Source organism: Terrapene carolina, unplaced genomic scaffold (genome assembly GCF_002925995.2).
Source record: "Terrapene carolina triunguis isolate 2854851 unplaced genomic scaffold, T_m_triunguis-2.0 Scaffold247, whole genome shotgun sequence".
Lineage (NCBI taxonomy): Eukaryota > Metazoa > Chordata > Testudines > Emydidae > Terrapene > Terrapene triunguis.
Genome location: NW_020664598.1, coordinates 10946178 through 10961361, shown reverse-complemented (window position 1 = coordinate 10961361; position 15184 = coordinate 10946178). Strand labels below are relative to the sequence as shown.

General features: G+C 40.4%; 1 protein-coding gene across 7 annotated transcripts in view; it reads left to right on the top strand.

Moving 5' to 3' along the window:
* Window positions 1-12355, top strand: part of MYBPC1 (myosin binding protein C, slow type) — a 115474-nt gene extending 103119 nt beyond the window's left edge. For 5 of the 7 annotated variants that reach the window (XM_029912821.1, XM_029912818.1, XM_024208157.3 and 2 more), the window contains one exon: window positions 11648-12355. In XM_029912821.1, coding sequence (XP_029768681.1) covers window positions 11648-11748 — 101 coding nt within the window. In that variant the 3' untranslated portion in view covers window positions 11749-12355. Of the gene's footprint in view, window positions 1-6197; window positions 6238-11647 lie in introns of all 7 variants that reach the window. The other 2 variants (XM_029912819.1, XM_029912820.1) reach the window with 2 other exon arrangements.
* Window positions 12356-15184: the final 2829 nt, after the last annotated feature.

Here is a 15184-nt window from a genome sequence, read left to right as displayed (position 1 = left end):
GCTTTCCCTGGTATCTAAGCCACAGAATACTTTGCAACATTGACCTGGAAATCATTGACCAAGAATTGATCCTGCCCTGAACAGTGGTTTATTGAGGAATGAATGGGAGATTTTGCCATTCTGATCAATATTGATGTGAATCATGTTTCTTTACATTTGGCATTTACAAATTGATGTTTGAAGTGTAAAAATGCTTAGATCATTTTTCAATGTGTCTGTTATGCTCAGTAATGTAGTTGGGTAGAACTTTAATGGCTATGATGCAAAAAGTCATTACCAGCTACATTTGAGATGACCCCTTTGAACCTTTTCCTGATGGGCATTTGATCTGACACCACCCACCTCTTACTACTTTTAAAAAAAATTAATTTATAAGACTCTAGTCTGGTGCTCTGGATGGTGCACAAAAAACTGCAAACAATCCAAAATACTACCACTGACAGCCATGCCTACCCGCATCCATGACTGACTACTTCTACAGCTTGTTATATGAAAGAAAAACAATTCTTCACAACTCAGCTCCTAACACCCCCCATGCCCCAGCCCCTCAGTTAGATCTCTTCATTTCCCCAATCATCCATCCCAAGGGGAATCCTCGGTAAACAAGTAGGTCTTGCAGCATGTCCTGAAGGTCACACTATCAAGTTTTCAGCAGACCCAACTCAGAAAGCAAGTTCCAAAGCCCAAGAATCACTCAGCAAGAATGTCGAACTAGCAGCCCTGTCCTATTCATACTGTCAGGAAGCTTAGGTGCCTCAAATAACCTCAGTTGCTGTGGTGTCACATCCTAGATTAGCAAACAATCATGCATGTGCTGTGATGGGAAGAAGGGTGTGAAACTCACTCCCCTTAGCGGTGTCTCAGTCCATCCTTCCCCACTTTTAAACAAAACCTTCCACTACCCCTTCCCCCGCCTTCGCCCTCAAGAGCTTTGAAGCATGATCATTCATGGATCCTTATTAATAGCTTCCATGCCTCCTTTTCCCCCTAAAGAACTCAACATTTACGTTAAAAAAGTAAAGTGAATGATCTTGGCAGACCCCAGAGACTATACAAAAGCTGAAAGTCTTCATGTTCAAAGCATGTCATTGTATCCACTTTCTGCATCAGATCTGGAAAGAGTCCTAGAAATAGTTGTGTCTTTTGTCAGCGTTCCATCCTGGGCTGTGCGTTCTCACTGTCTTTGACCAATTCTTTGTTTAACCCACGTCACACCTCTCTTGTTGATTGACTGGTTTTTAAATCTAACCTCATCTTAACCGTTGGGCAGTCCAGCGCTCCCCCCCAAACTCATGAGGCATGCAAATCCTTTTTCCCTTCCTAATCCCCAACAATTAGGGACCACGAATCATCTCTCTTGTTTATATTCCTTCCTTTAAACTAGCATATTTAGCCATTAATTTTTTCACCTTTCAAAAGAAGGTTCAGACTAGCATGTTGTTAGACTCAAATACAGTACATCTGTGGAGAGGTTTCCGTCTTGCTGCTATTAAAGTCAGGGAGAGTTTAACCACGGCATTCAAGTAGAGTAGGATCAAGCCCATAATCAGCAATTGTACTGACCATAAGAATGGCCATACTGGGTCAGACCAATGGTCCATCTAGCCCAGTATCCTATCTTCTGACAGTGGCCAGAGCTGGATACTTCAGAGGGAATGAACAGGACAGTAAAATTTTTTCAGTGATCCATCCCTTGTTGTCCAGTCCCAGCTTTTGGCATCTGTGCATTAATAAACAGTCCGGATTTGCTATGTGAAAGAGAGACAAATGCAGTGGGTATTGCACATAGCCAGATTGTAAAAACGTAACTTTACAGGTGTTCCCCCATCCATCCACTTATATGCTGGTTGTACACTCTGCCCGTCTGCTGCCTCAGCAGGAGTGATCAGATGCTTGAGCAGCACAACGACACAAAGAAAAGTGATCTCTGGAGGAAAGGCATTCTGAGTCAATGGAAACAAATCATTGTGTATATATATTTTTTTAAATGTAGCTTCCGCTTTACTCCAGGAAGTAAAAAATTAGGGCCTGAGTCTACAGTCATTTTTCAGGCAAAACATTATTGATTTCAGTGAATTTTTCCTGGGTAAGGACTGCAGGATCAAAGCTATAATATAAGGGATGTTATATAACTGGTGAGTTTAAGAGCTACAGTACTGTAACTACTTTTTTTTGGATAGCACATCGTGTTAGACAGATATACACCATACAAAAACACCATGCACTAACTCTCATTTTTCTAAATAGTCCAGAATTTCTTTCCTCTGTTTCTGAGCTGTTAGTAATCTCTGTTTTAACATGTAGACATATTCCTAGGAATGTCACAAAAATATCATGGATACAGTATACTACTCATATTTTATCTGGTATCTAAATAAATGAAAAGTTATGGTAATAGCACGGTATACCAGTAGTGCATTACAATTGTCTTCTTTTATCACTTTGCATATATCATCTTAGGCTTCAAATCTAGACTATAAGGAGTTACAAATTTTACCTCATTTCTTTAAACATTTTATTGATAATAATAGACAAATAGAATATCAAGTATTTCATTTTACTGTCAGTGAAATGTTTTCTGTTCATAGATGTTATTTATTTCCGATAAACCACAGCATTTGCTTAATCTTTTTCAGGTCTATTAGATGTACTTAAAATGGCAAACAGTTGGGCTATTTACTACAATAGCATGACAAGTTTATTTGTCTACAAGAGTGCTGAAAAAGTTCATGCTGCAATTTGTAAAAGATCTTTGTTAAGAAAAAAAGTTTGATCTGTCTTGCAAGATGACAAGCTATATAAACACAGAATTCCATTAAAACTATTATTGGATTTTTCACACACCCTCTCCCCAAAGAAAATTTTTAAAATATTTTTTACGGTTCCTTGAGCTAGATTCCTAATCATGGCTGGTTTGTCATAAGAATTCGTAATCATTGTCTTGTTTTGTTTTCAGTAGATAGAACCTGTTCCAAAACCCATTGAAATCAATAGAAAGACTCCCTTTGACTTCAGTTGACTTTGGATCAGGCCCTAAGAGACTGTATCATGAATAGGGCCCTACCAAATTCACGGTCCATTTTGTTCAATTTTATAGTCACAGGATTTTTAAAATTGCAAATTTCATGATTTCAGCTATTTACATCTGAAATTTCACAGTGTTGTAATTTTAGGGGTCCTGAACCATCAAGGAGTTGTGAGGGGGATTGGTAACTAGTGGGAGGGACGCAAAGGAGGCACCAGCTAAAGGGAGGCACGTGACCCCCTCCCACGTGACCCCCTCACGTGACTCCTCCCCGACCTGTTCCCCAAATGACCCCCCATGTGACTCGTCCCCGCCCCCAGCCCAGGGACCCTGTGCTCTCCCCGTCCCCTCCCCATCCCATGTTACCTGGCCGGGGGGTAGGAGGGGGGGCTCTACTCCAGTCCCCCTGGCATGTGTGGAGCCACTAATGCACTCTCCCAGGCAGCCTCCAGCCACACTGCCTGCCTGGGATCTTGCCCGTGGTGCGGCACCCAGCGGCTGCTCTCTCCCAGGCAGCCTCCGGAGACACACAGTCTGCAAGCTGCACCAGGCAGCGTGGCCAGGAGGCCGGAAGAGGAGAGGCTCTGGCCCCGCCTCTTCCCTTCCAAATCTGGCCCTGCCCCTTCATCTCCCCAGCTGCTGGCCTTGCCCCCCTCAGCATTTTGGGGAGAGTCATGTGACCCTTCGCCCCCTCCCCCAGAGGTCACCCGCTGGCAACAGCCTGCCTTTAGAGCTGGGCAGCTGGAGAGTAGGGGCTACTTCCCGGGAGCCCAGCTCTGAAAGCAGAGCCACTGCCAGCAGCAGCACTGAAGTAAGGATGGCCTGGTATGATAGTGCCACCCTTACTTCTGTGCTGCTGCCTGCAGAGCTGGGCCCTCAGTCAGCAGCCGCCCAGGTCTGAAGGCAGCACAGAAGTAAGGGTGGCAATACTGTGACCCCCCCCCTCAAAATAACCTTGTGACCCCCCTGCAACTCCGTTTTGGATCAGGACCCTCAATTTGACAAATGCTGGTCTCCCCTGTGAAATCTATATAGTATAACACAAAAGCTCACAAAAGACCAAATTTCACAGGGGGAGACCAGATTTCATGATCCATGACGTGTTTTTCATGGCCATGAATTTGGTAGGGCCCTAATCATGAACCTGTTGTCATGAGATAATTGACTACTTTGGAGAGAGTGATCAGCCTTAAGAGTGAAGCCAAGGTTGCTTATCACTTCAATAACTCGATGATAGTAATGGATTCTGAGAAAAGTTGCAATTGGTTTTAATCATATTAAAAAAATAAGTTGTTAAATTAATTGGGAACAATTTCAAACAAGAATAAATACCAGTACGAATATTCTAATTCTGCAGTGTTATATCATGGAATAATTACCCCAGGAGAACCATTCTTCTTGGCGGGGAAGAAACAGGTTTATAAAAAGCATATTCCACTGGACATTACCTTCCATTCCATTCCTCTCTTTTTACATCAAAATGTATTTGCATGTAAAGTGTGTATTCCTTAGTTGCTTTTAGATTGTACTAGCTAGTGTCTCATGGCATACATTGGCTATGTCACATGAGCAAAGAAGGCCAAATTAATCAAGAATGTAGGAGCTAACATCAGAGTTATGCAAAGTTGAGGCAAGAATTTATACTTTCTCATTAGACATAAAACCATGCATATATGTGTGTATAAAAAACAAACAAACAAACAAAATCCTTAAATGTATGCAACTCCCTTTGTCAAGGTGACTCAATTTCTCTCAAGAGGTGATCTGCATCTCAGAGGATCAGGTTTAGGTTAGTTTGATATAACCTGGAGAATTATTGAAAGAACAGAGGTATCACCATGTTATCCATTTTATTTTAAAATTTATTCCTTATTGTAAACTACATTTCTATTCTGAATTGGTACTTAGAACTTCAATACAGGCTGACACTTGGCATGCAAAGTCTAAGGGGGAAATACTAACTCTGTTGAAGTCAATGGGACTTTTCCATTGATGTCAGTGGGCATGTCTACATGCAATTAAACACCTGCAGCTGACCCATGCAGTTGTCTCGGGCTTGCGGGGCTCGGGCTAAGGGACTGTTTAATTGCAGCATTGATTCCCGGGCTCGAGCTGCAGTTCGAGCTCTGGGACCCTTCTACCTCACAGGGTCCTACAGCCCAGATGCCAGTCTAAGTCCGAACGTCTACACCGCAATTAAACAGTCCTGCAAGCCCAAGTCAGCTGGTACGGGCCAGCTGCAGTTGTTTAATTGCAGTGTAGACATACCCACGCAGTGGGGCCAGGATTTCACCCTTAGAACCAAATAAATTATCTATGAGCATAACTCTGTTAACTTCAAATTCAGCTTCAGCTGAGTTACACCAGCAGAGAATTTACCCCTTTAAATAGAAAGGACGTTTTTAACATTACCAAAATTCAAAAATATCAACATGGCCATTTTTAAATTGCAGAAATGCCCAAACACTGATGTTTCCAGAACTGGAGGCTTTCAGATGCACAATTTAAAAACTTACTCTTGTGACGCAATTAAGCTAGAATGTACTGCAACCATTTTAGATATTTTTGAATATTTCTTTTTGTAAATGGCTGCTACAGTTTAGTGCCCATACATAACACTACATACATAAAATACTTAATTAAAACTAATGGTTCCTATAGAGTAAATGGCATGCCTTAACTAATGTAAATATGTATTTGTGTAAAGGTACATAATAAGGTACTGGTGTGTAACTAGTCTATACTTGATAATTTTGCCTTTTAGAGTTTCAACATATGTATATATATTTATAATGCTATGTGTGTGGGTTTTTTCCTGTGTTGAAAAACACAAATATATATATATGTTTTAGCTTCGCCTGAAGCTAAGTTTGGAAACTTTTATTCTAAAAGTCAATTGCACAATTTGACTGGCTCCACTGTGTACCCTAGACTAATTACAGAAGACAGTCATATTTGTTTGTGCATATTAATATCACATATTAATTATAATTTTGAAGTGGTACTGGATCCCTGCCATTTACTTTCCATGTGCTTCTATTTCTTACATATTTTACATGACTAAGGATTAAAACATCATCTTGTCATAATTATGAACGTAATTTCACCCAACAAGTTCTCTACTTTGGTGTTAGCAATTAAGTGCTTATTTCTCTTTCTCTCTCTCCCTTAGTTGCACAGTAAGGATTTTTGAATGTATATTGCCATCTAAGGTAAGCTTTCATATGGTTCTTGCATATGAAGCTTATGTCTGTTTTCACGTCATACAAAGCCTGCCAAGTATGGCATGATTTTCATTATGTCATTTAATGAAAATGTTTTTCAATCAATAATTTAATAATTAGAATTTATATTACACTATCCTTAAACTAACAATTAACCCTTAATCTTTCCAATAATTGCTTGTTATAGTAACTCCCTTTAGTGGTACATCCACTTACTTTCTGCTAGTGAAAATGCTTCAACTGAATTTAACAGAGCATGAGTTAGGTTAATTACTTACCATAGAGAAAATACAAGTAACATAAGAGCAATTTTTCATCTACAGTCAATTATTTGCATCTAAGGATAGACTTCTAAATAAATGAGACCATTTTTACATCACTTAATTTTATTTAAAAATGAATGATTCTTATGAACATTTGCATTACACACGTTTTAAAGAATGCTATAAAGCATGCCATTTTTTGTCTGTATTAAGCATTTACCTAAGACCAGGAAAGCACAACTCTGAAAGAATGATAAGGTTAAATGATGTAGCTCACTTACTTGGAGCTACAATTAAATAATGGCTCTTTAGTAGGAAAATGTTGTTAATGGATATATTGGCTTGTCCTAAATTGTGTAAGTAGAATAAGATTATATCAATATTGGATCAGTCAGTTTAATCTAGCTGAAATGTACAGTTTGCTCAGGTAAAGAGAATGATGTGTTCATCCTGAAAATGTACTTTTGCTTTAAAACTTTTGGTGTGCTACAGAAATGCCTCAGAAGGTAAGTGTTATTAGGGGTTGGTTGTGTTTGCACCTTGCAGAAGTGAACATCCATGCAGACTTATAAAAGGTACAGTAGCAATGCAGTTTCTTTATCATGCATACCAACCTTCCCTATCGAGGAGGGGTGATCTCTAATATTTTTAGCAAAATATTTGCCATTTTCCCACTGTCCCTCTCTGACAGTTCATGGGGTACCCAAGACTGACACACCTTTTTACCCCCTGCCTCTAAGGAGAGGTAGCCTTGTCTCTGGTAGTTCAGTGTTAGCTCTCTAACATCACCAGCCTGCTAGCCACTCAGGCACTCTCCTCTGGGCTAATCCAGTGCTGTCATCATCTTGTAAGTTATCATTAGGTGCACCCTCATCCCCAAGTCCCTTTGAATCATTCTCCTGTGATATCCAGCTCCTGACACTGGCTACTCACAGAAATCCCAGGTCCTCTGCTCTTAGATGAGCAGCATACCCCAGTTGGCTAGTTTTACCTTAAACCACTGCTCCTGTAAAATCATACAGTATATGTGAGCACTTACAACAAAACAAGATTAGGTTTATTTAAAAAAGGCGAGTTAACTAGAAACAAGAGAGAGTGGTGGAAGCATGGTACAATACAAAACAAAATCATAAAATGCAAAGCTGGGTCTAAAAACAGACCCGGTATTGTCCTGCACAGAGTGAAAAACGTAAAATTTTCTCATGTTTCTATATATATTAAAATCTATTTTAAAGGTCTCAGGTCAACCTGTGCCCTCCATCACACCAGGCTAAATTCTGAATAACTCCATTGTCTTCGTGATAGCCCCAGGTTTACATTGTGCCAGTGTAACTAAAAACAGGTTTGGTCCCCTCTCTTTACCCATACAGTGCCAGATCCAAAGCAATATGCCTTCCAAACCCTGGAAGCCCTGAGAGGCTGTGGATGTTGACTGTGCTGTAGGATGCTCATTCAGTAGACACCGCTGCCTGTCAAAGTTCCAAAGCAAGCCCAGCTCCCCAGAGACAAGAAACAGACTTTCCAGAGGGTCGGAAGGGACAAAGCAACACACAGCACAGTGAGACCCCTCAGTTCTTATTGGGACCTATCACCTTTGTCACCTCTGTCCGGCTTGTCCTCGTCCATCCATCCACGAATGCAAGTCAACGCCACACCATTCTGTTTTGTTGAGAGCACGTTCTTTCCATTTCTGGCCAAAGAGTTTTGTCATGGGATCAGCCCAGCGCATTTTCGGTCTGCCCAGTGGTCACTTGTGGTCTCTGGGGATCCAGTCACTGATGAGGGTTGTCCACCTATTGTCTTGTCTGTGGACTACATGACCCGCCCATCTTCGCTTTGCATCATATATCACCTGCACTACACTGGTCACCTCTGTATGCCTTCTGATCTCCTCATTCGGTATGTGATCACGGAGCTATATCTTACACATTCGCCTTTCCATTGCTCTCTGGGTGACAGCGAATGTTTCTTCCTCTGCTTTCGTCGTTGACCAGCTTTCCGCTCTGTATATCATTGCTGTCAGAACAGTGGAGTTAAACAGTTCTTTCCTTTTCTTCATGGGCAGTTCATCATCCGTTAGACACATCTTTAGTTTGTTGAAACTTGCCACCACGCCTTTCGTCTCCTACTGCATTCCCCTTCGAATGAGTTGTCTCTGCTCAGCTGCTGACCCAGGTAAATATATTTTCGACCTCCTCGATTTCTTTCCCGTTTACAGTGATGATTCCTTCCGCACAATGCTCAGTCCACATCCACTTCGTCTTTGACATCTTCACTTCCAACGCGATATCATGCAAAAGTCTTTGCAGTTTCTGCAATCTGTTCTCCGGTTCTGCTGTGTCCTTTGCCAGTATTACACAGTCGTCAGTGAAGACTTATGCGTTAACTGTTCTCCGTCAATTCTGATTCCTTCTTCCCAGTTCAATTTCTTGAACAGCAACTCTCGTACTGCTGCAAACAGCTTCAGTGAGATTGTGTCGCCTTGTCTGACTCCTCTGCATATAGTAATACTGCAGGGGACATTGAATAATGTTATCTCTGTCGAGCAATTGCAGTTAATTTCTTCCAGCAGGTCGATGTACCTCGGATCAATTCCGAGCGCATTGAGTACAGCGTTGATCTCTACCGAGTTGAATGCCTTTTTGTAGTTGACAAATGCAATACACAATGGTACTTTGTATTCCTTGCATTTTTCGATGAGCTGCCGAACTGAGTGGATGTGATCAATTGTCGAATACCCCAAGCAGAAACCAGCTTATTCTCTGCTTTCGTGCATTTCAAGATCCTTCTTAATCCGATTGAGTATGACGCAGATGAAGACTTTATACACTTGAGAGAAGTGTGATCGGACAGTAGTTGCTCAGTTCTTCTGGATTGCCTTTCTTCATCAATAGTATTGTTTTCGATTTCTTCCATGCATCTGGAACATGCTTGCTATTGATGTAGATGGTGAACCGCTGCTCCAATGCTTTGAAGAGAGTATCTTCCCCTACTTTGAGATATTCCGGACAAACATCGTCCACTCCCGGACTTCTCCCTTTCTTTATGTTACAAACTGCGTATTCAATTTCTTCCCACATAACGTCAGGAACTTCTTCTGTAACCTGCTGCCTTGACAGTGTACGCTGGACATTGACATGCGAGGAGTAGAGGTCATTGTAGAATTTTGTACAGATTTCATTTATCTTACTCCTTTTCAATGTCCTTTTCACCATTTTCATTTTTCAGCGCTGCCAGGATAATCTGTTTCAGCCTAACATCTCTTTGTACCTTCTTCAGACTCTCATTCTTTTTGGACTCCTCTCTCAATTTCTTCTTTCTAAAGTCTTTGTAATTTTCTTTGATCTTCACACAAATTTCTTTGCACAGTGTTCTGTATTCTTCACCCATTTTTCCTTCTAATTTCAAGCACGCCCTCCTCGCCATCAGATTCACAGTTTCCTCGCTGATCCTCTGCTTGCGTCCCAGCATTTTCAATGCCTTTGCCTTCTTAGCTGCTGAGATTATCTGTGAGATAAACTCTTTGTAGTCTTCATCGATGTCCTTGTTGACCTTATACTCAAGATCCATTTCACTCACTTCCTGTGCAAATGCCTCTTCGTTGAAGTGCCATTTTTGCTTCAGTTTCTGGCTTCTCTTAACTCGGTCTTGGGACCTGTGGGAACTACCATAATATAAATTTTTAATAATAAAGCTGCAGGAAGCTGGGAAACAATCACATCACCATGAATAGCAGTCCACTTGACAAATTCTTCCACAGGGGTCTCCCCAAACCTGTGGCGGGGTCCTCACACCTATGGCTTTCATGGGCTCCAGTGGCTAGCACTAGATGTTTGTAGGAGAGGTCATGAATGAGCCATAATTTTAGGGGAAACTGTGACAAACTTTGAACCCCAGTAACTGATTTACATTTTCAAGGTGCTGCCTGCGACAAAGAAAGTTAAATGTATCACCTTAAAAAAAAACAACCCACAATTACTGAGATGTGTCTTGACAATTCTGTTTTTCCTCAGAATCAAGGAAGTGAGGAAATGGGGGAAGCACATCCTCAGGCTTTACACCTCTCAAAGACCAGCTCTGACAGCAGTATTTGACAGTATTCGTTAATTCATTGTGTGGAGCGCCTACTGCCAGCTTGGAAGGAGCATATGCAGTGTACCCATGGCTCCCTTCCAAATGTTGACCCTGCAGTCTTTCCATGTACATTAACTCCCCTCCACACAATGCAGAAGAGGAGCATCTGGCCTTAGTGATTTCCTTAAGGTCACGGTGTCAGAGAAAGGTTTCACTTTCAGGAGTTGCTGGCTCCCACGCCTGTGCTCAAACTATAATAAGGGCCAGTGCCATATTGAAGGTGCTGAAACTAAAATGAAAGCTCACTGCTGAATCTTAGAGGAGATTTTTTACAATAAAAACAGGAATAATACTCATGCCAATTCTACTTCATTTATTTGAGAATTTATAGTCAGATTTTCAAAGAACTTCTTGAAAATTTAGGTGCCTAAATATGGGCTTCAGAACCTAAATTCAAGCATCTATTTTTGAAAATCCTGGCCTTTTTCTGCAATTCTTTCATACACATAAATAAGTTACACATACTTCAGTCAAATTCCAAGAGATATAGTAAATATTTTGCTAAATGTTTATTATAAAATCCAGCACTAATAATGTGAATCTGCACTTCTTGTCTTTTTTCTGCGTGTCAAGTGTTCTCTGCACTGGACTTTCTTAGTCAAATTCTACCCTTAGATACACTTCATGCAACTCCATTGAAATGAACAGGGTTGTCTGAGATGAAGCTATGTATTGTGTATCGGTGGGGTTGCATTGGGTGCAACTGATGACCGACTCTGGCCCATTACAGGTGAAATACACCCCTTTGCAAGGGGCCAGCACAAGTTCTATGCACCACTTAAAATCCCAACTTAGGGCTTAAATTATGAGTAACCTTTGTGCTGGCCCATTGCACAGGGGTAAATTTCACCATGTGTCAAGAGAAAATACAGCATAGGGACTGACTAGATCTCTGTCACTTAACTGGCTCAATATTTTTCACAGAGAGCCAGAGAAATATTTTAAAAATCTATTTCTCCTGGTAATTTTAACCATTCGATTGTCTTGTTTCTTGTCCATAGGTGGACTTTCGTTCTTCAGACTATTAATGCAAGGGGTGCCTCCACATATCGTTCATTCATATATGCAAGAAATGCAAGCAGGCAACCCTGAGGGAAAGTGAGAGCCCGTCCACACAGTGTTTTCCCGCCACTGCATTGGAAACTGGTAGCCAGCATTACAGCATTTTAATTTCTGCAATAGCATCACAACAGTGTGCCTCCCTGCTTTTTTTCCCCTTCCTGCTGCTGAAAATAAAAGTTACGCATGGATTGCTTTGGGGTTGAAATTGAAGCCAAGACACATTTTGTAACGTTCAGCATTGTTTTCTGTTTGATAATGTGTTTTGTTTGTTTTTTAATGAGAAAGGAGAAGAAGCCGTGTAATACGCATGAGAAGACAATCTTCTACTTTGTACTTTGTAGGGCTAGGCATATTTTTGGTAGAGTGAAAGTAGACTGATCAACCAGTGGCAATCCAGTAGGGCCTTGACATACATACCTCTTTTGATAATGGATCTTATTCATCCAACAGTAGTTCAAAAGAATACGGTTTTGCTATAAACTTACTGTTTAATACACATGCATTTAATGGTCATTTCAGTTGAATATTTCTTCATCTAGAAGATTTATATTTCTTATGACTCACCCACAAATCAAGTTTCTTTCAACTGAAATTAAAGTGTTTTATTTAATGTACAATAAACATGAAGTGTTTAAGACCTACCAAAATACTGTTTATTGGTTGTTATTTTACATTATCTCACCATATTACTATTTAAGAACATAAGAACGGCCATACTGGGTCAGACCAAAGGTCCATCTAGCCCAGTATCCTGTCTTCCAGGAGTGGCCAATGCCAGATGCCCCAGAGGGAAAGAACAGAACAGGTAATCGTCAAGTGATCCATCCCCTGTCGCCCATTCCCAGCTTCTGGCAAACAGAGGCTAGGGACAGCATCCCTGCCCATCCTGGCTAATAGCCATTGATGGAGCTATCCTCCATGAACTTATCTAGTTCATTTTTGAACCCTGTTATAGTCTTGGCCTTCACAACATCCTCTGGCAAGGAGTGCCACAGGTTGACTGTGCGTTGTGTGAAAAAATACTTCCTTTTGTTTGTTTTAAACCTGCTGCCTATTAATTTCATTTGGTGAACCCTATTTCTTGTGTTATAAGAAGGAGTAAATAACACTTCCTTATTTACTTTCTCCACAGCAGTCATGATTTTATAGCCCTCTATCATATCCCCCCTTAGTCATCTCTTTTCCAAGCTGAAAAGTCCCAGTCTTATTAATCTCTCCTCATATGGAAGCCGTTCCATACCCCTAATCATTTTTGTTGCCCTTTTCTGAACCTTTTCCAATTCCAATATATCTTTTTTGACATGGGGCGACCACATCTGCACACAGTATTCAAGATGTGGGCATACCATGGATTTATATAGAGGCAATATGATATTATCTATCCCTTTCTTAATGATTCCCAACATTCTGTTAGCTTTTTTGACTGCTGGTGCACATTGAGTGGATGTTTTCAGAGAGCTATCCACAATGATTCCAAGATCTCTTTCTTGAGCGGTAACAGCTAATTTAAACCCTGTCATTTTATATGTATATTGGGATTATGTTTTCCAATGTGCATTACTTTCCATTTATCGACATTAAATTTCATTTGCCATTTTGTTGCCCAGTCACCCAGTTTTGTGAGATCCTTTTGTAGCTCTTTGCAGTCTGCTTGGGACTTAACTATTTTGCGTAGTTTTGTATCATCTGCAAATTTTGCCACCTCACTGTTTACCCCTTTTTCCAGATTATGTATGAATATGCTGAATAGGACTGGTCCCAGTACAGACCACTGGGGGACAACAGTATTTACCTTTCTCCATTCTGAAAACTGACCATTTATTCCTAGCTTTTGTTTCTTATCTTTTAACCAGTTACTAAATCATGAGAGGACCTTCCCTCTTACCCCATGACAGTTCAATTTGCTTAAGAGCCTTTGGTGAGGGACCTTGTCAAAGACTTTCTGGAAATCTAAGTACATTATATCCACTGGATCTCCCCCATTGTCCACATGCTTGTTTACCCCCGAAAGAATTCTAGTAGATTGGTTATGCATGATTTCCCTTTATAAAAAACATGTTGACTCTTCCCCAACAAATTATGTTCATTTATGTATCTGACAATTTTGTTCTTTACTATAGTTTCAACCAGTTTGTCCGGTACTGAAGTCAGGTTTACCAGCCTGTAATTGCGTAATGTAATTGGTGTCACATTATCTATCCTCCAGTCATCTGGTACAGAAGTTGATTTAAATGATAGGTTACAAACTACAGTTAGTAGTTCTGCAATTTCACATTTGAGTTCCTTCAGAACTCTTGGGTAAATACCATCTGGTCCTGGTGACTTATTGCTATTTAATTTATCAATTTGTTCCAAACCCTCCTCTAATGACACCTCAATCTGAGACAGTTCCTCAGATTTGTCACCTAAAAAGAATGGCTCAGGTTTGGGAATCTCCCTCACATCCTCAGCCATGAAGACTAATGCAAAGAATTCATTTAGTTTCTCTGCAATGGCCTTATCGTCCTTGAGTGCATCCTTTAGCATCTCGGTCATCCAATGGCCCCACTGGTTGTTTAGCAGGTTTCCTGCTTCTGATGTACTTAAAAAAAAATGTTTGCTATTACTTTTTGAGTCTTTGGCTAGCTGTTCTTCAAATTCTTTTTTGGCCTTCCTAATTATATTTTTACACTTCATTTGCCAGGGTTTATGCTTCTTTCTATTTTCCTCACTAGGATTTAACTTCAACTTTTTAAAGGATGCCCTTTTGTCTCTCCCTGCTTCTTTTGTTTTCTTTTAGCATTTAATTTCCACATTGCAGACGTGCCAGTGGTAACCAGGATGCCATTGTGCTAGGTGTTGCACAAGTACATATGAAAACATGATCTTTGACTCAAAGAGCTTACCATCTAAGACAAATGGCATAAAAATTGGGGGAATATATATATAGTATTTTATATTTGCAGTGTTTTTAATTATAATAGGAATAGTGACAGCTCTCCTTATCTTTTCACCAACCTGTCCCTCCCTAATTCACTGATTCCTTATACACATCGCAGCAGTTGTGTAATTCATAACCATACTGCTATTGAGGTTCTTTCCTCATCATGCAAGATGAAAATCGAGGATAAGATTTATATGGAAAATTTTTGATTAGATAAAATAGTTACACTAGTTTCCCAGTGCTAGGAACATTAACCTCCAAGAGAAGCAGGTGGTTGCATTTAATGAATGTGGTGTTTTTCTTTAGCTCTCCATTGAACTCTGTGAAACATACAAGACATGGGGTAACAAATAATTTGGCTCGGTTCTCAGTTATGTTCTGTCCTGTCATTTATTTACTGGTTGTTACTCCAACTTCATACATAGGCTAGGTTATGAAGTGCAGTCTTGTTCAAAGCTTTATCATGTGGTTGGAATAACTGGTTGATGCAATAATAGAGAAAACATACAGAAATTGCAACACAGCAGCTGTCTGATGTTGGAAGAAGCATTAA